The following is a 26,524-nucleotide window of genomic DNA, read 5'->3' on the forward strand; positions in this document are numbered from 1 at the left end:
CCCTCTAATGAATTCAACAGATCACTAGTTTATCAATTAATTTCATAGAACATTTGTAAAATTAAAACCAATGAGCGCATTAAATGTCGTTGAAACCGCATTTTCCCGGCCCACTTTGACGGTTTTCCAGCTGGTCGTTTTCCACTCCCAATATGGCGGATGCATTGACGTATTTTTGCGACGTGCAGAAGTGTGTCATACACCAGCGACGGAGCTCTCGGTCGTGTTCGAATCGTTGAATGTGATTGGTCCGTCAGCGTCCTTGTGTTACAGATGCGGTCCGACTGGAAACACGGACGCAACGTGACTTAGGACCGTTAGCCGAAGCATCACAGCCTCGCGCCGTGATAACAGGTGTTTAACTGGCTCATATAACTCATTAGATGGTGATTTGATTGTAAGACGCTCAAATCGAAAGGAAATCCGGCTATTTCAGGTAATTTATTTCGTATTTGTTTTAAAACGATGGCCTAGCTAGCTGGATAACATGAGTTTAACGCAGCTACTGCTTTTAGCGCTAATTTTTATCCATTAAAAAAAATCGTAAATTATTATTCGTCACTTAAACTTAAATTAGGTTGGCCTTCGACATTAAAATTCGACATTTTCGGATATGTTTCAGCAAACGCGGTGTTTTGGCTTTCAGGTCAGACGCTGCCGCTCGCATCAACGCATCAACCTCGTTCAGCAATGTTCAGCCTGTTAGTCTGAACATGGCGAGACATTTGTTTTTACTACCGCTCATATTTACGGCCACTGAGATCAGGTGTTTTCATCGTGGTGTTGCCCGTTCACAATGAATCTCGTCTCATTTAACTGAGTGGAAGCATTTAAAAGGTTAGGCCTGCCTCCATTTTCCACCAGACATTTATTTCTCTAATCCCCCCTCCAAAACAAAAAACAAAACAAAAACAACAACAAATAAATATAAAAATCAAACAAACACCTGTATCACAGAAAATAACCTTGTAGTATGTTAGTCCAGAGCCGGTCCAGGGTTAGGTGAAGACCCTGGGCCGAAAGAAGCTGATACCCCCCTGCAGATAACCCACGTTATGTTCAGAAATCAGCGGATCAGATTGTGTTCAGTGAAAGGAAAAACGATCAGGCTTGTTTCTAAAAGCAATCCAGTATTTGGGCGATCTGCTCTTTTTTTCCCCCACGTTGATCATTTATGTCTCATTAAGAGAACTGGATTGATGTCTTCATTAGTTTTCATCTTGATTCTTCATTTTACTTTCCTTTTTATATATATATATACAGTGGATAACGTCCTGCTTTATTGCGCCCTGTGAGGCTGTAGTGAAAATCTTATATTCATCATATATTCGGGACTGAGACAGTTTAACTTTCCCTTTACTCATGCAGCTGTTTTAAAAGTTGAAGCAAATCATGGCAACACTGTTTTTGTTTTGCCATTTCTCCTGGGATTGCAGTGTAAAATCAATCTTAATACTATTTTTTTTGGAAACACACAGTTTATTTGGTTTGTCCTGTCCGCAGTCATGTCTTTCCAGCAGGATCGCGGGGGTCCGAGAGGAGGGATGCCCCCCGGCCAGCACGGCTCCCCTCAGAACTACCATCCCGCCAACCTGAGGCCGCCCACCCCGCAGCCTCCGGCTCCCCCGTACCACTACGACCCACAGACCCCCCCTGGTTCGGGTTATCATGGCGGTACGGGCTTCATGCCCCCACACCCCGACTTTATGCAGTACCCTCCTCCAGCGCCATCGCAGGCTCCCGGTTCTCTTAATCAGTGCCCGCTGCGCCCGCCTTTCCCTAAGCCCCCTCCTCGCCAGGGCTTTCCTGAACCCCCACCAAATTTCCCCCCTCCCCCCTTGCCCAGCTCGACAGGCGGTCCGACTCCAGGCTCCCAGGTGTCGGCGCAGAGCGCCTATCACCCCTACATGATGCCACCTGTGCCCCCGCCCCCACTGCCGCACCCCTCCATGCCTCCCCCCATGACCTCTCAGTCCATGAGCTACCACCCTCCGTACCCCGTGAACTACCCTCCGCACCCTCCTTTCCCTCCTCCCCCCTTCGGCCCCGGCTACGCTCAGGGCGCCGGCCCCTTTCAGCCAGACCGCGGCGTCAGACACGGGGGGCCGTACGCGTACGACAAGCCCATGGACAGCAGGAGGTCCCCGGAGAGAGGGTACCGGCACGACGACCACCGGCAGAAGGGCTACGGCTACAGCGACAGGCACAAGATGGAGTTTGGCGGAGAGAGGAAGGACCGCGGCAGGAGTCCGGACAGGCGGGGGAGGGCAGAAGGGGGGCGCTACAAAGCCGACTACGACAGAGGGAGGAGTCCGCCCAGACACAGGAGCAGAGAGAGAAGCAGGTACACTGACTGAACTCTTTGAGTCACTATGAGTCAACCGAATGGGTCCTGACTCCTGTCTGGGTTTGTCCACAGGGAGAGGTACCGCCACAGAGACGGTCGACGGTCCCAGTCCCCCGACAGATACAGGAAGAGGCCTCGCAGGTACGCATAGTTTTACGTAGTGAGCTGCATGTAACAGGGTTCCTGCGGATCCTTAAAAAGTCTTAAAAGGCATTAAATTCTGTATTATAAAACTAAGGCCTTAATTGGCATTAAAATGTCTTAAATCAATCTTTCTTAGGTCTTAAAATTGTTACCAGGTCATAAATAGGATTTTATTTTTGTAATCCTTACCAAACGGTAAAATAATTGACACAATTATATTTTTTTTAAATTTACCAAACGGCTCAATGTAACCATTATTGGTTCCGTCCCGATAGCGGAACCAATAAAAACTGTTGCGGCCGGACCATAGCTGCGAAAAAGAGTTGCGGTTTTTAAAACTGATTTTTAGTTTATCTTAGCAGGGAACAAAACAAAGTTTGTGAATTCAATTCAGTAGTTGTCAAAAATATATCTGTAATTTGTGTGTTTTTTAGCTTTCTTCCTATATGGAATGTTTTTCAAAATTTTAAACATGTCTACTGGGCCAGAAAGTAATGGTTTATGTTAAAATAAACATTTGGGTGAAGTTGTCGCATCCAGGTTTATCTTGTTTATCGTGAAGTTGGTCTTAACTTTTTATTTCAAGTGGCATTAAAAAGTCTTAAAAAGTCTTGAATTTAACTTGCCTTACGCTGTAGGAACAGTGATGTAAACACCACAACCCCCCCGCAAAAGAACTCAAAATAACTCTTAAATCAGTTCATCTAAGGATGCTTCACGAAGCAAATCATCCGTTTATACACAACCCAGTTGACCCAAAGTCAGTTTCAAGCTAATCCTAGAGTCAGATTCAATCCAATTTAATGCTTAACTCAGGGGTGTCCAAACTTTTTGGCGTGTGGGCCGAAATTCTCAAGTCAAACGTTCCCGAGGGCCAAAAAGTAATAACAATGTAAAATAACCCAAAAATCATGTAGTGAATTTTGTATATGATCATTTTAATTAAACTAATTATTCAGATTTTCTGAAGGAAAATGATGTTAAATCACTCCAGAGCCATGGTTAAAAACGGGTTTTGCACATTTGCTTTATTAAAAGCAAATTATATTAGACGTAATTGATAAAAAAAAAAAAAGAAAACTGAATTCTTTTTGGTCTAGCAATATGAGAGCAGGATTTAGGCCTGTATGTCTTTGAAAAAACTTGCTGTGTTTAGCTCATTTTGAGAAATGATTTAAACAAAAAAACAGCTTTTAATGCACAAAAGTTTGCATCTGAGTTAAAGTCCTCAGACAGATGTGGTCGTATTTACTATGAAATGAAATAGAATGTAAAGCGTGTGGTTATTGAAAGATGAATAAATTGTGTTGTACCCAGCGTGTTCTGTTGTAAGATCGCAACCTGTCTGTATATAAAGAAATTAAGCTGAACAAAGAACCCCGGGACATGAGATACGTTTGAGCCAGCGCAATAATTTAGAACAATCAGGCAATTTAACTGGAACTTTTTTATTTTCTAGGTGTCCTGAGGCACATTTTAACAGACAACCTGCAGCCAATCAGAATCAAGCATTCACCTTGACCGTGGCATAATTACAAATGATGCAATATCGGAGAGTAGTAGGAGAAATTACCAGAGTGAGAAAATGTGTCTGTAGCGAAACTACATAGCTTAGGATAACCCAAGCTCCTTTAATTATAAAAATCATGGAATAGGAACGTCTGATGTGTTCCTGATTTAGTTTTAAAAATAAAAAAAATAAAAGAAAAATGCTAAATCCTCTATATTTAAAGGGAGTAGACACAATAAGCCTTATAAAAAGCACATCAGGAGTGCTTCCTGTAGAGGGAAAAAACAGGAGGAGAGATTACACAGAGGAAATGGCAGCAATAGCTCCGCTAGGGGTTGTCTCCAGAAACACAATGCGACTCAAACAGCAGCAATGCACCAGGAGTACTTTCTATAAAACATAAATGCTGTGTTCTTGTGCATTCATTACGTTAAACTTCCATTTTTACAGAAAAACATGAAGAGAATTCAAAGTTAATGGCAGCAATATGTAAGGGACAATGCCCGACTAGGTGTCCATTAGCACAGCACTTTAATCGTCTTGTTGCTGAAAAGTGCTACATAAATAAATTTGCTTTGCCATTATCAGAATGGACCATGCAGAGACGTGGTTGCATCCACAAAGTCCATTTATTTATGATAATAGGCACCCGAATGGCATTTTCCCGCTTATTTCATTGTCACTTACGAAATAAATAACAATTAAATCAATTGTTATTATTTTAATAAGTTTTTCACTAGAAGCAGCTTAGAGAACTATTTAATATCTCTTGTGTGACTTTTTGCCAAGGTAACCAGCATCAAGTGTCTATTACCGTTACCAGCTAACGTTTGAGCCAGTGCAATAATTTAGAGCAATTAGACTTTTTTTTTTCTTGTTTTTTTTAGGTTTCCTGTTGCACATTTTAACGGACACCCTGCAGCCAATCAGAATTGAGCATTCACCCAGACCATGGCCTAATTATAAATGATGCAATATTGGAGAGTAGTAGGAGAAATTGGAGTGAGGAAAGATAAGATAAGATTTATTGATCTCACATTGTAGAAATTCACTTGCCACATCGGCTCATAAGAGAAGGTGCAAAAGTAGGAACGGTGCATCAGTTATATACAATGAATCTTCATATATACAGTGGATCAAAGAAAAAGAGAAAATAAGAATAAAAATACAAAAAGAAATAGGAATGGGCAGATAATGTCTTATTTACATTCACGGTGATGTGTCTCTATCGAAGGTACATAGCCTAAGATAACCCAAGCTCCTTAAAGTATAAAACTTATCGGAAAAGGAACGTCTGATGTGTTCCTGATTTAGTTTTGTTACAGATTTAAGAACCAAAGTTTTTATCCTGACCACCGACCAAAAGATAGATTTAACAGACTAAAAATCATGCAACGTCTTTCTTTTCCTTGCAGAACACTGTTTGCCAGGATAATAAACTTATTCCATCGGTGGAATATAAAGGTTGTAGTCATGGATTGATCATATTCTGAAAAATATTTAGTTTACAAGTTATTTAGTTTTCCTGGTTCCCACAATAGTAACCTTATCCTATTAGAAAAGCGCAGGGGTGGTAGCATCATGGTTTGGTTCTGTGTTAATAAATTTACACTGCAAAAACAGAACTAAAAATAAGTAACATTTTCTTAAAATTAGTGTATTTGTCCTTGATTTGAGCAGGTAAATAATATAATTTGCCAATGGAATAAGATTTTTCCACTTAAAATAGGAACAACTCATCTCCATCATCTTATATGAAGTGCAGGATGTCTAATTATCTTATTTTAGGGGTAAAGATACTCATTCCATTGGCAGATAATCTTATTTACTGGCTCAAATCAAGGACAAATAGACTAACTTTAAGAACATTTTACTTGTTTTTAGATCCATTTTTGCAGTGTAAGCTTGGATGGGAAAGGCGGTCGTGGTCTTATTACGCCGTTTTGCTGAGTTAAAGGCACTGAACTGAAAAGGAGTAAAAAAGCTGAGAGAACTACTGATCCAGAGGATTTTAAAAGTTAGAAACTATGACGAGTTTGAAGGACAACAGAAAGAACAGAGAGGGATTAACCTGCACTGCAAAAACAGAACTAAAAATAAGTCAAATTTTCTTGAAATTAGTGTATTTGTCCTTGATTTGAGCAGGTAAATAAGATTATCTGCCAATGGAATGAGTATTTTGACCCCTAAAATAAGATATTTAGAGATTCTGCCCTCTAAATAAGACTATGGAGATGAGTTGTTCCTATTTTAAGTGCAAAAATCTCATTCTATTGGCAAATCATCTTATTTACCTGCCTAAATCAAGGATAAATACACAAATTTCAAGAAAATTTTACTTATTTTTAGATCAGTTTTTGCAGTGTGTTGTTTAAACAATTTTATTTTCTCTGAACGAGAAAACTTTGCATTTCTTTGTGCAATTCCTCTTCGGCTTTTTAGTTTTTTAATTTTTTTCACTTTGTGACGTGCAGCCGCTCGGCGAGCCGAGACAGGAAGCGCTGCCGCTGGGAGGAGGAGAAGGAGCGCAGGTCGGAGAGCTCCTCGGGGCCGAGCAGGGAGCGAAGCTACTCCTCGCTCCGGAGCCGAGACTCCGACGAGGCGTTCGCCGAGCGGGAGCGCCAGCGGGAGAGGGAGAAGGCCGAGGAGGAGAAGGAGGAGGAGGAGCAGCAGCTGCTGAAGCCCGCATGGATCCGCTGCACTCACGCCGAGAGCTACTACTCCAACGACCCCATGGACCAAGTGGTACGCTCCTCACGGTGAACGCACACGGGTCCGTCAGGTGTCCCGCTGACGCCTCAGATCACCTCCTGCTCGCCGAAGGCCTCCTCACACTGCAAAAACGGATTTAAAAATAAGTAAAATGTTCTTAAAATTAGTGTATTTATCCTTGATTTGAGCAGGTAAATAATATTATCTGCCAATAGAATGAGTATTTTGACCCCTAAAATTAGATAATTAGACATCCTGCAGTTGAAATAAGATGATGAAGATGAATTGTTCCTATTTTAAGTGCAAACATCTTATTCCATTGGCAAATCATCTTATTTACCTGCTCAAATCAAGGACAAACACATTCATTTTAAAGGTATACTATGCAACCGGGGTTGATTTTCTAGCGAGGCTCCCCCCAGAGGGTGAAAGTAAAAGTGCACTGTCATAAAGATGCTCAGCTGTTCTGGTTTCTCCATCAAGCCAGGCGCTTTGGTTGTTTTAAACTTAGCAGACAGGCGAAAGCAACGAAAAGTGGAAAAAACGGCAGTACAAACAATGACTAACACAGTGAAAGTATGAACATCAAGCTTCCTGCAGCGCTATCTTGGCGAGGCGGTGCCAAGCCGCCGCCGCCTCGCCAGTTTTTTTATTATTATTATTATTATTATTATTATTATTATTATTTATTTATTTTTTTTATGTTGGCGAGACGCTACCGCCACCGCCTCGCCAAGCCGCGGCTGCAGCCGCGGCCGCCGCGTTAGCGTCTCGTCAACATAAAAAAATAAATAATAATAATAATAATAAAACTCGATATGCTTGCATGTTTATTTGACGTTAACACGCGGTTCTTTGTTGTTGCTTTCGCGCGTGCATATAGTAAATGGCAGAGCAAAAACACATGGAGTTCTCACCATAAAGCGAGACTTCTGTGAGTGCGGGCCGTAAGCTCTTGCTCTTGCAAGTGCGGTATTTCCCCCACAGACCACCAGGGCGGCCGAGAAAACCTTTGTTCGACCTGAAATGACTCATTTAATCATCCAAAACGGCATGGAACACATTAATTAACTGAAAAATGTTGCATAGTATGCCTTTAAAGAATATTTTCCTTATTTCTAGTTCTTTTTTGCAGTGCAGAGGCTTTGTTTCTCCGACACTCTGACCTTTTAGCAGAAGTCTCTGAAAGCTGCGGCGAATTACAGCGATGCTCAGGAAGCCGGTGGCGGCCGTAAATGTCGAAGTAAACTGATTTATGGCCGGTGTCTCTCTGCTTTTCCCAGCCAGGACAGTGAGGACGTTTATTATCGGGTAAAACACAAAGGTGGTGGGGCGACTTTGGCACCGAGACCGAAGGTTAACCGGCTCCACTTTACGGGACTAAAAGCAGGATAATTTGATATGCTTCTCTAACCTTTTTTTTCCCTTTTAGGGGACGATATTAAGCTTTTCACGCTTCTCAAAAATGAGATTTCAGAAGAATCTTTGTCACGTTTTTAAGGCTCGGTTTGTCCTGATGATGGGGGATTATTTGATTGGCCCCTCAGAGTGACTGCATTCACGAGCTTCTCCAGACTCTAGAAAGCTAATATCTAATGAAGCGGGCGCATTAAGCCACTCAGACACGGCCCGCTCTGTCACTCTACGCTGCGACGTTCCTGTAAATGGGACACAGAAAGGTGCGTTAAGAGCATAAATCGTCTTTTTGTGTGTGCCGACGCACATTAGCTGGATGAAACGACCCAGCGGGAGTTGGAGGCAGAAATCACATTTAATTGACTTCAGTGGTCTGGCGCTGATGTCTGAGCTTCTCCAGCCGGGGCCTGGAAATTAGAAACTACGTGTGCCTGAAACCGGATAGTCACAAACACAGCGTGAGGAGACATGCAAGCTTCCTTCTCCTTGTGTGACGTTAAATTTAGACTCTTCTCCTCCTGTTGTAAGTCCAACATCATTTCTGACGCTTTAAAGCAGTGGATCTCCACGTTTTTCTGTGGCAGCAAACATCTTCAAGCCCCACAATCCCAACAAAATGGGTAAAAAAATCAGTTTAATGCATCAAAGCTGTCACACTGCAAAAGTACAACTAAAAATAAGACAGAGTTTCTTGAAATTTGTGTATTTTTCCTTGATTTGAGCAGGTAAATAAGATTATTTGCCAATGGAATAAGATTTTTGCACTTAAAATAGGAACAACTCATCTCCATCATCTTATTTCAAGTGCAGTATATCTAATTATCTTATTTTAGGGGTCATAATACTCATTCCATTGGCAGATAATCCATTTTACCTACTCAAATCAAGGATAAATACACTAACTTTAAGAACATTTTACTTATTTTTAGATACATTTTTGCAGTGATAATGGTTTATCTTTAAGGGGAAGCATATAAGAACGAGTGTCTGGCTTTTTTTCCTGCAACCACACTGCAAAAACAGAACTGAAAATAACGAAAAAATGTTTGTAAATGAGTGCATTTATCCTTGATTTGAGCTGGTAAATAAGATGATCTGCCAATGGGATAAGATTTATGCACTTAAAATAGGAACAAGTCATCTCCATCATCTTATTTCAAGTGCAGTGTATCTAATTATCTTATTTTAGGGGTCAAAATACTCATTCTATTGGCAGATAATCTTATTTACCTGCTCAAATCAAGGGCAAATACATTAATTTCAAGAAAATTCTTATTATTTTTAATTCTCTTTTTGCAGTACATTTTGAAGATTACCCAGAATCCTTTTCAGAATTATATTTTCAGTTTTATTTATATAGCGCCAATTAATGAAACATGTCATTTCAAGTCAAAATCAATCATATTATACAGATTGGTCAAAAATTTCCTATAAAAGGGAACCAGTTGATTGCTTCAAAGTCCCGACAAGCAGCATTCACTCCTGGAGAACCGTAGAGCCACAGGGAGAGTCGTCTGCATTGTCCATGGCTTTGCAGCAATCCCTCATACTGAGCAAGCATGAGGTGACAGTGGAGAGGAAAACTCCCCTTTAACGGGAAGGAAAAACCTCCAGCAGAACCAGGCTCAGTGTTGTTGATTAAATGACTTTGGGTATTAATTTGAAAGTAATAAATATCGATATTGGAGTCAAATCGAATCAAGCTGAACTACGTGTCGAGAATCGTATCAAATGGGCTCATCCTAGATGATACGCAGACCTAATCATCACCCGGGCTCTGCCAAACATTTCAAAGACGCTTGTAAACTTCTAAATTTTAAAGAGCCTTATTTTGCCATATAGCAAATAAAATCCACTTTGTAATAGGGCTGAACAATTAATCGCATTTTCAATATAATCACGATTTAAAAAAACGCAATTTCCAAATCGCAGAGTCTGCAATTTTTGGCTATGTAACAATTAGTGAATCACACACGTCCATTAGGTGTTGGTAAAATGTTTAAAGTGGGTTTACCTCCACATGGAACGGAAGACAGTTGCAGCAGTGAGATAATCTAATTTATTACTTGTTTTAGAGTGTATATAATCATACGTAGCATTAAGTTCTGGTCAATCAGTTTAATACATAGACTGGTTGCACTTTATGTTCAACAAGGATTGATGTCCAAATCAGTTAAAAGCTGTTGTGTTGAATAATATTCTGATTAATAAAAACATTAAAAGTTCTTGTTTTAAATAGTCCTTGTTTACAAACATCTTTATTTAGAGGCCATTTTTGTTGCTTATGGTTAATGCAGAGAAAAGTCAAAATTGCAATTTTGGTTGAAATATATTCGTAGGCAGAACGCATTCATTTCTGCTCTGAGTTTAGATGCTGTGGGTCTTTTAGCAACTAATCTGCACAGCGAGGAAACAAGTTGATTTATTGTTTGTATATGTTTAAAAAGACATGATAAATTAAACTGGGAAAAAAAATCGCATTAAATCGCAATATATATATATAAAAAAAAAAAATCGCAATTAGATTATTTTCCAAAATCCTTCAGCCCTACTTTGTAATCCTAGCTGAAGCTAAACAGGAGAGGTTTATTCCGGCTCATGGTCAGAATGGAGTCAAAAACATGGTTGTGTATCTTTTTAATGCAGTGCATTAATTACACCAGTAGCTGTCAGCCTACGTTAAAAACGAAGCGTCTCCCTCCTCTGTTTCAGGGCGACTCCACGGTCGTGGGCACCAGCAAGCTGCGCAACCTGTACCAGCGCTTCCAGGACGAGCTGGGGGGCAGGCAGGAGCGGGCCAAAGCCGCTCGACCCAAATGGGAGCCGCCCAAGACCAAACTGGACGAGGATCCAGGTGTGTAGCGCGATAAATCGATTTAATCGATTAATTCAAATTTACAATTCTTTAAGATTTCATTTTTGGAAAATCTGGATTTTATTTTGCCAATACACTCATTGGGTTTCCATGAAGAGAACAGCATGTGATGCTGAATATATGTTTAGACAAATGTATTGTCAAAATATTGTTAAGTAGAAACTTTTTTTTTTACCATAATACGAGGTACTTCATTTACTTATTTACTTTTTTTTTAACTTAGTTTGAAGTTCACAAGTGCAGTGAAGCCTGTTCTTAGCTCAATGTGTAATACCACTAGCAGCAAATGTTTTGTTATATTTTCATTGTTTATAATGGCACGGCTGCCATCTTGTTTTACATGTTTCACAGCTTGTTTTTAGTTGCTCTTTGAATTCAGGTCAACTCCCTGCAAAAATGCTTAAATGCATAAAAAGCAAGGTTTTAAAATAATTGCTTTTTATGAAACAAAAAGGAGGAAAAAAATCGATTAATCGGATTTGGTATGATAAAATCGGAGATTTATTTTTTTAATCCATATCGCCCAGCCCTATATCAAACCATGCGTGCAAGTGCATTTTTACACGTCTGCGGTGTTATTTATGACGGGTTAAAGGAGCCTTTTAATCCCCAGGTTTAAAAGAAACGAGCAGAACTGCGTCTGCTCCTAACTTTGAGATGATTTGAAGGAAAGCTGCACGTCCTGTGGATGCAGGAGATTCACTGAGAGTACACTGCAAAAACGGAACCAAAAATAACTTAGTGTATTTGTCCTTGATTTGTGCAGGTAAATAAGATTAGTTACCAATGGAATAAGTATTTTGACCCCTAAAATGAAATAATTAGACATCCTGCACTTGAAAAAAGACGATGGAGATGAGTTGTTCCTATTTTAAGTGCAAAAATCTTATTCCATTGGCAAATCATCTTATTTGCATGCTCCAATCAAGGAAAAATACACTAATTTTAAGAAAATTAAAATTAGTGGTTTAAACTGTGAATGCTGCACGGTACAGTAGAGCCGTGGTGCTCCAAACCTGAGCCAGAGCCCCGTTCTAATCTACGGGGTTATATATTCTGTCCAGATTTTACTGAGCTTTGATGCGTCTTTAATAACACTGTGGGCTCGGTCCAGTCCGCTTGGAAACCAAAAAACCTCCTTCAAAGATTTTGGATTAAGGATATTCGGAGTCAGATTTGTTTATTTAAACCAGTGTAGCACATATTAATGAGCAAATGCGCAGCATTTATAAATATGGTAGATTATAGCCCAAAACTTAGATGCAAAAAGGGGATTAAAAGCAAGTAAAATTTTCTTGGAATGAGTGTTTGTCGTTGATATAAGTTTAAATGATGGAAAAAGATTTTTGCCCTTTTAAAATAGAAACAACTCATCTCCATCTTTTTAATTTCAAGTGCAGTAAACCATCCCATCTTTATTTATAATGCACTTTCACTGCAAAAACTAAACTAATAATAAGTCAAATTTTCTTGAAATTAGTGTATCTGTCCTTGATTTGAGCAGGTAAATAAGACGGTTTGCCAATGGAATGAGATTTTTTGCACTTAAAATAGGAACAACTCATCTTTACCATCTTATTTCAGGTGGAGTATATCTGATTATCTTAGTTTAGGGGTAAAATACTCACTCCTTTGGCAGATAATCTTATTTAGCTGCTCAAATTAAGGACAAATGCACTAATTTCAAGAAAATTTGACTTATTTTAGCTCAGTTTTTGCAGTGTAAAATTAGCTGAAACAAATACTGTACATTGCTACAAGCTAAAACACATCCATTTAAAAAAAATGTATTATTAAAAAAAAATTAAAAGATAATGCATGAAAAAGCTTAAAAGAAACAATAAAACCAAATAAAAATTAAAACTAAGTCTCGCTAATGGCAAAGAGTAATAGTGGGTTTTAAGGCACGTTTTAAATGTAAAGTCTATCTAATTATCTTGTTTTAGAGGTAGAAATACTCTTTCCATACGCAGATAATCTGATTAACTACTTAAATTAAAGGCAAATACACTCATTCAGGAAAATTTCTCTTAATTTTAGTTCCATTTTTGCCTGTTGTAGTTGTATAAAACCATGTAAATGATGTAAACTAGCATTTCTTAAACTAAACAGGTTATAGATGTCCACTATATTTATGGATCTCAGTAACTTAGGCGATGTAGAAGCAGCTGGTTAGACGGTAACTAAAGAAAGGAAAAATAAAATCTAACAGCTCCTGATTGCACCGAACTACTCAGGTCAGATTTAATTGTCTTAGATTTCGTCTCAATGAGACTCTTGAAGGAAAGCGAGACGTCAGACTGGACAGACGGATATTTAAACACTAATTCTAGTTCTTATTATATGTTATGTTATATCACCTGCCATTATCAGTATCTAATAAATATTCTCAAGCTTTCTTCCATTAAGTATTTAATAAAAATCTATTAAAAAAATCTGCTGCAGCTTCTTTTTCTGCTTATGCTAGACAAAACAAATCTTTAATTACTAAAAAAAAAAACGTAAACTAAAAATCTGGGTGAACTGATTTCACATGAAAAACAGAAAAGATATAAAAAGAGAATAAATATATTGGGAAAAAATTAAACTTAAAGGAATAACAAAATCAACCCAAAATGGCAAAAAAAAATAAAAAAAAATGTAATCATGGGAAAACAACCAAAGTTGGGAAGATATGCATTAAATAAACAACCAGGAAACGTCTCTTTAGTTATTTAATTTAGTTGTAACTTAAAGCAGTAAAAATAATTCTGCATCACTTGGCTTCAGCTTTATACTACAGAAATACACTGCAAAAAGATAACAAAAAGTATGTAAATTTTTCTTATAATGTGTGTATTTGTGTCAGATTTGAGCAGGTAAATAATCTTATCTGCCAATGGAATGAGTATTTTAACCTTTAAAATAAGATAATTACATGTACTGCACTGAAAATGAGATGATGGAGATGAGTTGTTCCTATATTAAGTGCAAAAATCTATTTACCTGCTCAAATCAAGGATAAATGCACTAATTTCAAGAAAACTTGACTTTTAATTCCTTTTTGCAGTGTATAAACCCCCGTTGTTTCCTAAATAAGGGGCTCTGGGCTCTGATTATGTAATAATAAAGTATTGGTGTTAAAACGCTGATAATAGTTGAGGATGCAGCTTTAGCTGAGAGCTACAACACTGTTACGCTGAATAGCAATTATAACCCTTAGTTTGGCGCCGCTTTACTTTTAATTATTTTGTTAATGAAAAGTCGCTGCAGATTGAACTGAGTCTGCGTTCCTGGTGGAAAGTAGAGCCGCTTACGCTAAAGACGAACATTTAAGGAGCAAGTCCCGTCGTGGCAGCAGGTAATGGGGCTGCAAAATTAATCGCATTTGCAAAATGATCACAATTTAAAAAAAAATTCCAAATTGTAGAGGTCTGCAATTTTTGGCTATGTAACAATTAGTGGATCAGAAACGTCCTTTAGGTGTCAGTAATGTGTATAAAGTGGTTTTACTCCACATGGAAGGGAAGAGAGCTGCAGCAGTGAGATAATTAAATTTTACTAGTTGTTTTAGAGTTTATATAATCATAGATTTTTACTAGAAACTTTCAGGAATCTCACCATAGCATTAAGTTCTGGCCAATCAGTTTTTAATACATAGACTTGGTTTGTTCAACAAGGGTTGATGTCCAAATCAATTCAAAGCTGTTCTCTTTATTAATATTCTGATTAATAAAAGCATTAAAAGTTCTTGTTTTAAATAGTCCTTGTTTACAATTATCTTTATCTAGAGGCCATTTTTGTTGTTTGAGGTTAATGCAGAGAAAAGTCAGAATTAAATCACAATTTTGGTTGAAATAAATCGTAGTCAGAACGCAATAACTTCTGAGTTGAGACGCAGCGGCTCTTTTAGCACCTGATCTGCACAGCGAATAATTGATTTGTTGTTTGTATATAGTAAGTAAGTAGTAAGTAAACTTTATTTCTATAGCACTTTTCACAGACCAGGGTCACAAAGTGCTGCACAAGTTTATATGTTTAAAAAGAAATGATAAATTAAACTGAAAAAATTATAATGGCATTAAATCGCAATATTAAGATAAAAAGAATCGCTATTAGATTATTTTTCCAAACTGACTCAGCCCTAGCAGGTAAATGTGAATTGGCTGCAACCTCGACCTGCTCTGATGACTGAACACGCCGCTGCCCTCTGTCCCGCTCAGACGACAGCAGCAGCGACTCGGAGTGCGAGTCCGACGCCGACGGCAGCAGCTGCTCCAGCAGCTCCGACTCGGAGGTCTTCGACGTCATCGCCGAGATCAAGCGGAAGAAGGCGCATCCTGACCGGCTGCACGAGGAGCTGTGGTACAACGACCCCGGCCAGGTGAGCGCCGCGCAGCAGCACAGGCTGTGAATGGTCTGGAGTGGGCGGAGCTTATCAGAGCGTCTGACAGTGGCGGCCAATGGCTGAAGGTCACCAGATGCAGGGTTCCTACCAGCCTGGAAAAGTCTGGAATTGGGTTTTACAGGTGTGGAGAAGTCTGGAAAAAATTTATGAAACAAATCCGTTATTCTTCCTGTTTCGCCAACCTCCCTTTTTAGTCTCCTTCCTCCCTCCTTTTTTCCTTCCTTAGAACATTTTTACTTTCTAAATCATCAATCCCCTCCCTTCCTGCCTGCCTCTTCCTTCCCTGCTACCTGCTTTGCTTCCTTCCTTCCTACCTTCTTTCCTTCCTTCCTACCTTCTTTCCTTTCTTGGTCCCTGCTGTCCTTCCTTGCTCCCTGCTTTCCTTCCTTCCTTTCTTCCTTCCTTTCTCTCTTCATTCGTTCCTTTCTCTCTTCTCTTCTCCTTGCTTTCCTTTCTCCTTTCCTTCTTTCCTTCCTTCCGGCCTCCCTTTCTTCCTTCCTCCCTGCTTTCCTTCTTGCCTTTCTTCATTCCTTCTTTCCTTCTTGCCTTTCTTCATTCCTTCTTGCCTTCCTTCATTCCTTCTTTCCTTCTTGCCTTTCTTCATTCCTGTCTTCCTTTATTCCTTCTTTCCTTCTTGCCTTTCTTCATTCCTGTCTTCCTTCATTCCTTCTTTCCTTCTTGCCTTCCTTCATTCCTGACTTCCTTCATTCCTGACTTCCTTCCTTGCTACCTGCTTTCCTTCCTTCCTACCTTCTTTCCTTCCTTGCTCCCTGCTTTCCTTCCTTCCTACCTTCTTTCCTTCCTTGCTCCCTGCTTTCCTTCCTTCCTACCTTCTTTCCTTCCTTGCTCCCTGCTTTCCTTCCTTCCTTCCTTCCTTCCTTCCTTCCTTCCTTCCTTCCTTCCTTCCTTCCTTCCTTCCTTCCTTCCTTCCTTCCTTCCTTCTTTCCTTCCTACCTTCTTTCCTTCCTTGCTCCCTGCTTTCCTTCCTTGCTCCCTGCTTTCCTTCCTTCCTACCTTCTTTCCTTCCTTCCTTCCTTCCTCCCTGCCTTCCTTCCTTCCTCCCTTCCTTCCTTCCTTCCTTCCTCACACACTCCCTTCCTTCTAAAGTTCTAAAATCTTCCATCCTGACACTTTGGCCACTTTAGAAAGTTCTACCACTGATCCACAGATGTGGTAGAACCACATATTGGGATCTAGAAACCCTTTTCCAGCACCGATCACTTCTCTGAATGTGGACCAGATTCCCTCCGCCCCGTTTCTGCTCCTTCAGGGCGCTGAACACGTCCTCCAGTCCAGATTAAAGGTCCGATCCTGTAACATCCTGACTTCTTTTTCACACTGCGGACATCTTCACAGGCAAAAAGCTCAACCTCTAAACTTAAGAGGTGCAGCTAAAGGTCGGCGGCCCGCTGCTCAGACATGTTAAGTGCTTCACAGGCCTCGTGTTCTACATGGCAAGTGAAGCAGCTCTGTCCGACTTCACGTATTTTTTCTCTCTGTCCAGATGAATGATGGCCCCCTGTGTAAGTCTGGAAAAAATTATGAAACAAATACGTTATTCTTCACATTTCCCCAACCTCCCTTTTTAGTCTCCTTCCTCCTTCCTCCCTCCTTTTTTCCTTCCTTAGAACCTTCTTCCTTTCTAAATCATCAATCCCCTTCCTTCCTGCCTCTTCTTTCCTTGCTTCCTTCCTTCCTTCCTTCCTTCCTTCCTTCCTTCCTTCCTTCCTTCCTTCCTTCCTTCCTTCCATCCTTCCTTCCTTCCTTCCTTCCTTCCTTCCTTCCTACCTTCTTTTCTTCCTTGCTCCCTGCTTTCCTTCCTTCCTACCTTCTTTCCTTCCTACCTTCTTTCCTTCCTTGCTCCTTGCTTTCCTTCCTTCCTTCCTTCCTTCCTTGCTCCCTGCTTTACTCCCTTCCTTCCTGCCTTTCATACTTCCTTCCTTCCTTCCTGCCTTTCATCCGTCCTTCCTTCCTTTCTCTCTTCCTTCCTTCCTGCTTTCCTTCCTTCCTTCCTCCCTCCTCCCTGCCTCCCTTCCTTCCTTCCTTCCTTCCTTCCTTCCTTTCTCCCTTCCTTCCTTCCTTGCTCCTGCTTTCCTTCCTTCCTTCCTTCCTTTCTCTCTTCCTTCCTTCCTCCCTGCCTGCCTTCCTTCCTTTCTCTCTTCATTTGTTCTTTTCTCTCTTCCTTCCTTCCTGCTTCCTTCCTTCCTTCCTTCCTTCCTTCCTTCCTTCCTTCCTTCCTTCCTTCCTTCCTTGCTCCCTGCTTTCCTTCCTTCCTTCCTTCCTTTCTCTCTTCCTTCCTTCCTCCCTGCCTGCCTTCCTTCCTTTCTCTCTTCATTTGTTCTTTTCTCTCTTCCTTCCTCCTTGCTTTCCTTTCTCCCTTCCTGCTTTCCTTCCTTCCTTCCTCACACCCTTCCTTCCTTCCTTCCTTCCTCACACACTTCCTTCCTTCTAAAGTTCTAAAATCTTCCATCCTGACAGTTCGGCCACTTTAGAAAGTTCTGCCACTGATCCACAGATGTGGTAGAACCACATATTGGGATCTAGAAACCCTTTTCCAGCACCGATCACTTCTCTGAATGTGGACCAGATTCCCTCCGCCCCGTTTCTGCTCCTTCAGGGCGCCGAACACGTCCGCCAGTCCAGATTAAAGGTCCGATCCTGTAGCAACCTCTAAACTTAAGAGGTGCAGCTAAAGGTCGGCGGCCCGCTGCTCAGACATGTTAAGTGCTTCACAGGCCTCGTGTTCTACATGGCAAGTGAAGCAGCTCTGTCCGACTTCACGTATTTTTTCTCTCTGTCCAGATGAATGATGGCCCCCTGTGTAAGTGCAGTGCCAAGGCCAGACGTACAGGGATCCGCCACAGCATCTACCCGGGAGAGGAGGTGGGACACGCTGTGAATAAATCACCCATCATAACCTTGAAGCTGTGCCACAACAGGGCCAAGGGCATCATATCACTCGGCCTCAATGCCTTTTCACACAAAGGCCATTTTCTCATGGACTAAAGCCACAATAAAGACTCAGCCAGCTATATAAGAAGATTACATCCCCTAAAACGTAGATCCTCGTCCTTGTGGCTCACTGATTATTTTTTCATGACGAGCTTTAGTGCTTTACTATGTTTTTCAACACAATTTATTCTCTGTTTACATCTTCAGTTGGAGGAATAGGACACATTTTAGCCCCAACAGGAGACCTTTACGCCTTATGAATTGATAAAAACCACACATTCCCTAATAAATCCTCTACAGGATGTGTGTAGTGTTGTCAGAGTGCCTGTCAGTCTTGTTGCAGGCGCGCGCTACATAACGCCATATTTATGTCCACGGTGATAAAGACGTCCGTGCAATACAGCTAAGAATGCCACGCTTTTGTGAATTAGCAAAACGAGACCACTGTGGATTATTATTTAAACTTTTTCCACATTAAATGTGGCAACAATAAATGTTCTTTAGAAGAAAAATGTAATATATAGACAGGTGGGCCATATATCAAATATATACCGTGTTTTTAACAGGTAATTCACACTGACCAACATGAACTAAGGAGTAAACATTACCGTCTATAGCCGCAAGAGGGCACTCTAGGCTAGTGAAAACTATATACTGCAGTACCAATTAAAAATTTATTGAAACATTAACTTATAGACAACAAAGACTGAACATGTTTGTATGTTGTTTCACTGTTTCAGTCTGTTTTCACGCAGTGGTGCAGCTTGAAGGGCCCAGACCGCGACAGAACCCAGTTATTGGGCTGTCTGTGAAGCTAATAACAGCTAGCATTAGCTTAGGTTTGTTCCATCTGATTAATTGATGACGTCTGCTAAGACCCTTTTTTCAGTGTTGTAGTTTGGCCACCATCCAGCAGAGGGTGCTGTCGCTCATTTTAAAGTGGAGCCACACCGCAGTTGTAAGAGAAAAAAGTCATGGTAGAGGCAACATAAAGCGGTTCAAACGGAGTCCCATGTGGGATTATTTTTGCACCGTTTAATGCGGACGCAAAACACTCTTTATGCTTTTCTGTTTTTAAATATAAAGACTCAACACGTTCCTTCAGCTAAACTGCTCCCATTCAGCCAGGCTGAATGGCGGAGCAGAGTCAACTTCTCAACCAAAAGTCACGGATGTGCTCAGAAGGCGAGGATTTGATGAGATAAAAGCTGATGGCATTACGCAAAAAAAAATTTAACATGATAGAAAAGGACATGATGCTGATGGTGAGGGATTTCCTGACTTTCCTGAGGCTTCACTTCACTGGTGTAAATTTAAACGTGTAGAAATAAATTAAAGGGTAACATAGTTTTCTTTTCAGAGTATTTCCACATATATATTTTCCTAGACATATTTTCAACATTGCATGAATTTACCAAAAACAATTTGCCCTTTTAGGACCGATGTGGTGCAAAATTACATGGAGGTCCAAGGGTTGTCTTTTCTTTACATTAAACAACCCCATACTGCTTATATGCATACTAAATGTTTGCAATGTAAAAAAATAAATAAATAAATGTCTGTACGGCGTGAGCGCATTAAAACATGGTTCTGCAGGATCTTAGTCTAAAATACATTTTTGGTCCTCAAAACGCCTTAAATTTCATTAATAGCTTCTTCCATCAACCTTTTTTTGTCACCATAAAACTGCTGAAGCTGATTTATTGTTTGAGCTGTTAAAATAAATGTGATCTTTTTACTTAATTCAGGACCAGCTCATCAGAAAGTGTTGCTTTTAGAAGCTTTGGTTTAAAAAACGGGGATTTCAGTAGCTGTAACGTGGTAACCCTTATAAAAGATGGATGTATTCTATAAAAAGAAGCATAATACTGTTGGAAAAATATCACGTTTACTTTAAACTGTTGTATTTAACTTTTGTTAGCCAGAAAATACCATTCCTAAAGGTATTAAGCTAAATATCATGACACATTGGCCATAAATCATGTGAATCCTGAATTAAATGAACATGAAGGGTCAATGCAAGGCAAGGCAAATTTATTTATATAGCACAATTCAGTACAGAGACAATGCAAAGTGCTTTACATGATTAAAATATAGGAAAATAAAAAATAATAAAACCAAGTAGGAATAAAATGTAGAAACAAAATAGAACATTAAGAAGAGTTGATGATGTTTCAGTCAAGTTTTGTTTCATAAAACTGTGAAACATCCCTATAAGATGCTGGGAGATATTAAATCAGGCCTGGATGTTTCCTTTTTAATACAGAAATCTATTCAGTCTTGCTACCGTCCTCCTCGGCCTCATATAGATCCATCCTGTGTGCGTCTATGGTACATTTTTATTTTTGCAAATAGCAATTACCTGTTAAATAATGTTAGTTTTCCTCAAAAGCTCACCAGTGTTTGTTGGTTAAAGTTCTAGTTTTAAAGGGCGCGGTTGGTTGATGGGTTGCTGTGTGTCTGTGTTTTGATTGGCTGCCCTTTGTCCCCAGCCTGTGAAACAGTGCCGTCTGATGAGCAACAACGCCGGGAAGCTGTTCCACTACCGGATCACGGTGTCTCCGCCCACAAACTTCCTGGTATAAAGTCATCCGCGCTTCATTTATCCGTCGCTTTCCGCCGTAAAAGGCAAGCCGGCAGCTCAGAGGTCTGACCGCCCTGCCTCTTTCAGACCGACAGGCCGACGGTGATCGAGTACGACGACCACGAGTATCTGTTCGAAGGCTTCTCTCTGTTCTCCCACACTCCTCTCACCAGCGTAAGTCCGCCATTGGTCTGCTGTTGTCCAGGCAGGAAGCTGCGATCGCGTGTTTTATTTCATAATTTCATTTTCTTCTGCATCCAGGGTTCCCGCGGATCCTTAAAAAGTCTTAAAAGGCATTGAATTCTGTATTATAAAACTAAGGCCTTAATTGGCATTAAAATGTCTTAAATTAGTCGTTCTTAGGTCTTAAAATTGTTACCAGGTCATAAATAGGATTTTATGTCCTATTTTTACCAAACAGTAAAATAATTGAAAATAATTAAAATTAAAATAATTTTAATTTACTGAACGGCTCAATGTAACCATTATTGGTTCCGTCCCGATAGTGGAACCAATAAAAACTGTTGCGGCCGGACCATAGCTGTGAAAAAGAGTTGGCACTGGTTTATAGTTTATTTTAGTAGGGAACAAAACAAAGTTTGTGAATTCAGTTCAGTAGTAGTTAAAAAATATCTGTAATTTGTGTGTTTTTTAGCTTTCTTCCTATAATGTAATGTTTTTCAAAATTTTTAACATGTCTACTGGGCCAGAAAATAATGGTTTATGTTAAAATAAACATTTGGGTGAAGTTGTCGCAAACAGGTTTATCTTGTTTATTGTGAAGTTGGTCTTAACTTTTTATTTCAAGTGGCATTAAAAAGTCTTAAAAAGTCTTAAAAGGCATTGAATTCTGTAATATAAAACTAAGGCCTTAAATGGCATTAAAATTAATTAAATCAATCTTTCTTAGGTCTTAAAATTGTTACCAGGTCATAAATAGGATTTTATGTCCTATTTTTACCAAACAGTAAAATAATTGATACAATTATATTTTTTTAAATTTACCGAACGGCTCAATGTAACCATTTTTGGGTCGTCCCGATAGCGGAACCAATAAAAACTGTTGCGGCCGGTCCATAGCTGCAAAAAAGAGTTGGCACTGGTTATGTTGGGGTTTTTAAAACTGATTTATAGTTTATTTTAGCAGGGAACAAAACAAAGTTTATGAATTCAGTTCAGTAGTTGTTAAAAATATATCTGTAATTTGTGTGGGTTTTTTTTTAGCTTTCTTCCTATATGGAATGTTTTTCAAAATTTTAAACGTGTCTACTGGGCCAGAAAGTAATGGTTTATGTTAAAAATAAACATTTGGGTGAAGTTGTCGCAACCAGGTTTTTCTTGTTTATCGTGATGTTGGCCTTAACTTTTTATTTCAAGTGGCATTAAAAAGGTCTTAAAAAGTCTTGAATTTCACTTGCCTTACGCTGTAGGAACACCGTGCATCTAATCATAAGGAGCTGAAGCTGCGTAGCCTCCAGCTCCTTCAGGGAAAACCTGAATTTTGTTGTTTAGTTATTCGGTAAATTATGTTAATGTTTAAAGTAGGGCTGGGTATCAGGTTGAGCCGATACGATACGATTCTCAATACATAGCTCAGCTTGATTTGATTTGACGCCAATATCGATATTTATTACTTTCAAATTAATGCTCAATTTCATTAAATCAACAAAAACAGCCACATATTTATGTTCAATTTATTGAACACTGATATATTGACAGGTAAATAAAGTGCATTTGGTTCAATGGATTTATCGTATCACAGAAACCAAAAATGTGCCTAAACGTCTGATTTTTACGGACAACGGAGCTTCTACACTGCAAAAACGGATCTAAAAATAAGTAAAATGTTCTTAAAATTTGTGTATTTATCCTTGGTTTGAGCAGGTAAATAAGATTATCTGCCAACGGAATGAGTATTTTGACCCCTAAATTAAGATAATTAGACATCCTGCACTTAAAATAAGAAGATGGAGATGAATTGTTCCTATTTTAAGTGCAAAAATCTTATTCCATTGGCAAATCATCTTATTTACCTGCTCTAATCAAGGACAAATACACTAATTTTAAAGAATATTTTACTTATTTCTAGTTCCGTTTTTGCAGTGAAAATCTTGTCGGCCGTTCCGCAAATTCATCTCACTTTCGCTTCCTCGCTGTGAACAGTAATGGCGCGCTGGAATATCGCCCCCTAGTGGTTGGGAGGTATATCGTTATTAAAAGCCAGAATATCGATATTAAATATTTTTAAAAGCATCGATTTTAATCTTTGTATCGATTTTTATGATCGTGTGTCTATTTAATAATTTAATTTCTTCTGCATCTAATCAGAAGGAGCTTCCAGTTCCTTCAGGGGAAACCTGAATGTGCGTCTACGTTTTGTTGTTTAGTTATTCTATAAATTATGTTAATATTTAAAGCTTGGCATCTGGTTTTAAGGCCTGACCTTAATAACTAGGTTTGTTCCGTAACAAACCTTCACAGAACAGCAGGATTTCTGAGACTTAGACAAACTTTATTGTCATTTTTGTGTGCCCAGAGTGCATACAGTTTACGACAACGTAATGAGATTGCAATTGAAATAAAATTCAATGTAATTGAAACTACAATATAAAGTGCATCAGTGATAAGAATGTAATACTGCAGGAGAAAAACATTTAAAAAAAAAAAAGTGTGGAGAAAAATGTTCCACCGTATTTATAGTGCAAAAATAATGGTGCAAAAAAGGAAATTAATGTGAAAATTTTAATGTTGGCAGTGCAAAATAATAATGGTGCAAATATGCAGTTGTGTACTTTTAAATTTAAATGGATTGTAACACTTCATGACGTTGGCATTGCAAAATAATGATGCAAAATGGCCATTTCCACTAATTAGACGCTGCTGCACTGCAAAAAGGGAACTAAAAGTTAGTAAAATATTCTTGAAATTTGTGTATTTTTCCTTGATTTCGGCAGGTAAATAAGATTATTTGCCAATGGAATGAGTATTTTGATGCCTGAAATAAGATAATTAGATATCCTGCACTTCAAATAAGATGATGGAGATGAATTGTTCCTATTTTAAGTGCAAAAATCTTATTCCATTGGCAGATCATCTTATTTACCTACTCAAATCAAGGAAAAAAATAATAATTTCAGGAAAATTTTACTTACTTTTAGTTCCCTTTTTGCAGTGTGACCTGAATTTGCTGATGTCGGGGTAAAAAGGGGATGAATACAAGCACACCACACTTTTCAGATAAAGGAAAAAAAGTCTCACAGGCAGCCTCCTGTTAAAATTACCTCATAAAAGTGTTTTAATCATCGATTTTTCTCCGTCCAATTGTGCGTTTAGTTCCTCTGATCCGGCATCAGTGCTGTTACCGCGCCCCATACATGCACCGACTGCTGCTCCGCCAGCTTTGCTTTGAGCCTCCTCCAGCTAACATGCCGGTTCAGGCTCTTTTTTTATTTTATTTTAATCTTTCTGTCAGAGTCTGAGTGAAGCCTTCCTCGTCTTTCAGCTCCACTTTCCTCAGACAGAACTTCAAAAACCAGCTTTTGGCTGCGGGTCGACTCCTTTGTAGCCGGGACAAAGTGCCCCCCCCCCCTCGCCGGGGCTGACCTTGTCACCGAGTCGTCTCCGCGCCGTTTGAAGGGCCCATCGGTGGCTGTCGGCCATTAAAGAGGCCGTGATTTGAAAGGAACATCTCGATCTGGAGCCGTATAAGCTCAACCTGATTATTATGATTTCCTTTTTAAATTCCCAGAGCGACGAACCGACCCCAGACTCTGTTTTTATTTAAAGCGAAAATCCAAATTTATGAGCGCTGATCTACACGCTGTTTGTTTTTCATCCCACATGTTGGGCTAATATGATCAATAGCGTGAAAGACCCCCCCCAGAGGACGCGGCCCGATCTGAGCCGGATAATTTAAGCAAGCCTCGTTAAAAGCCGGAGCGAGGGCTTGGCGGCGGCGGCGAGGAGGAGGATTAGGAAATCTAAAAGCACGGCGATATTAGCTCGCTGCTAGTTAGCCGGCGGGATGGGCAGGAACGAGCGTGGCTCCCAGGTTAATCTCTTAAAACGAACCCCTGCGCTCCGACAACAAAGAGCGTGTAACTGGGGAGATTAAACACAGAAGAGCTGGCTTATCCTTTTAGCGAGATTTCAGTTGCTTAATTTCCAGGAGTCGGGCCTTGTAGCGCATATGTGTGTGTGTGTGGAGGTGTGGGGGGGCGTTTGCATGTGTTTTCACATCCACTTTCCGTACATGCATCCAGTTTCTGCAGTAAAAAAAAAAAAAAAAATGGGAGTTTTTAATGAGTTTCCCTTGAAAAGCTGTAACCTCTGCCTATCGCGGTGGTAATGAGACGCCGTGTCCTTTTCTTCTCCTTGTCCTCTGCTCTCTTTCATCATCACAGATTCCATTGTGCCGAGTGATCCGCTTCAACATAGATTACACCATTCACTTCATAGAGGAGATGACACCGGAGGTCAGTAAGGCACCGCTTTATCTCGCCGCTCCTCCTCCTCCTTCTTCTTCTTCTTTTTGTTTTTATCTCAAACGGCGGACGCTGAGCCGGGTGTAGCTCTCGCACCCCGGCGCTCCGGTGAGCCCCGGTTTGCTAATCCGCCTCAGAAGAAGAAGGAGGAGGAAACCTGCACGAGTCGATCCTATCAATGAGATGAAGTCCGGGAGCTGGATTTATTTATCAGACCAGCTTTCATGTGCTCTCTGAGGATGAATTTGATTGTTTTTTTTCCCACCCCCACCTCTTTGTCCCCAGAACTACTGCGTCCAAGGGCTGGAGCTGTTTGCCTCCTACTTGTTCCGGGACATCCTGGAGCTGTACGACTGGAACCTAAAAGGTGACGGTTGGCTTGTTGCTGCAGAAGGTTTCATTTCTCAGCAGATGGATTAACGTGACAACCTTAAATCAGACATGCACACAGGCTTTTTGGGTAACACTTTATTTGAAGGGATGTACATAAGACTGACATTACACTGTCATAAACATGACATAACGCCTGTTATGAACATAAATGACTATTTATGAATGTTTAGGACTGTTGTCATTAACTGTCATTTGGTAAATTATGACACTATTAAAGCAAAATTGACATTGTTTACAATGTCTTTGTTATGACAAGCACTTAATTTAACCTAATCCCAAACCAAGACTTTAATTTAACATAATCCCAAATCAAGCCCTTAATTTAACCTAATCCCAAATCAAGCCCTTAATTTAACCTAATCCCAAACCAAGCCCTAAATTTAACCTAATCCCAAATCAAGCCCCAAATTTAACCTAATCCCAAATTAAGCCCTAAATTTAACCTAATCCCAACTCAAGCCCTAAATTTAACCTAATCCCAAATCAAGATCCAAATTTAACCTAATCCCAAATTAAGACCTAAATTTAACCTAATCCCAAACCAAGCCCTAAATTTAACCTAATCCCAAATCAAGCCCCAAATTTAACCTAATCCCAAATCAAGCCCTAAAGTTAACCTAATCCCAAATCAAGCCCTAAATTTAACCTAATCCCAGATCAAGCCCTTAATTTAACCTAATCCCAAATCAAGCCCTTAATTTAACCTAATCCCAAACCAAG

The 26,524-nt window shown here is 39.8% G+C and overlaps 1 protein-coding gene across 1 annotated transcript in view; it reads left to right on the forward strand.

Annotated features, from left to right (window-relative positions):
- The first annotated feature begins 272 nt into the window (after positions 1–272).
- The window catches only part of drosha (drosha ribonuclease III), a 210,356-nt gene continuing 184,104 nt past the window's right edge, over positions 273–26,524 (forward strand). The window contains exons 1-11 of the mRNA XM_036125221.1: positions 273–436; positions 1,504–2,344; positions 2,420–2,488; positions 6,476–6,746; positions 10,842–10,983; positions 15,207–15,367; positions 18,194–18,274; positions 20,836–20,922; positions 21,015–21,101; positions 25,331–25,402; positions 25,697–25,778. Of these exons, the coding sequence (XP_035981114.1) occupies positions 1,506–2,344; positions 2,420–2,488; positions 6,476–6,746; positions 10,842–10,983; positions 15,207–15,367; positions 18,194–18,274; positions 20,836–20,922; positions 21,015–21,101; positions 25,331–25,402; positions 25,697–25,778 (1,891 nt within the window). The 5' untranslated portion in view covers positions 273–436; positions 1,504–1,505. The remainder of the gene's footprint in view (positions 437–1,503; positions 2,345–2,419; positions 2,489–6,475; positions 6,747–10,841; positions 10,984–15,206; positions 15,368–18,193; positions 18,275–20,835; positions 20,923–21,014; positions 21,102–25,330; positions 25,403–25,696; positions 25,779–26,524) is intronic.

The sequence above is a fragment of the Fundulus heteroclitus genome, chromosome 21 (assembly GCF_011125445.2).
Source record: "Fundulus heteroclitus isolate FHET01 chromosome 21, MU-UCD_Fhet_4.1, whole genome shotgun sequence".
Classification (NCBI taxonomy): Eukaryota; Metazoa; Chordata; class Actinopteri; order Cyprinodontiformes; family Fundulidae; genus Fundulus; species Fundulus heteroclitus.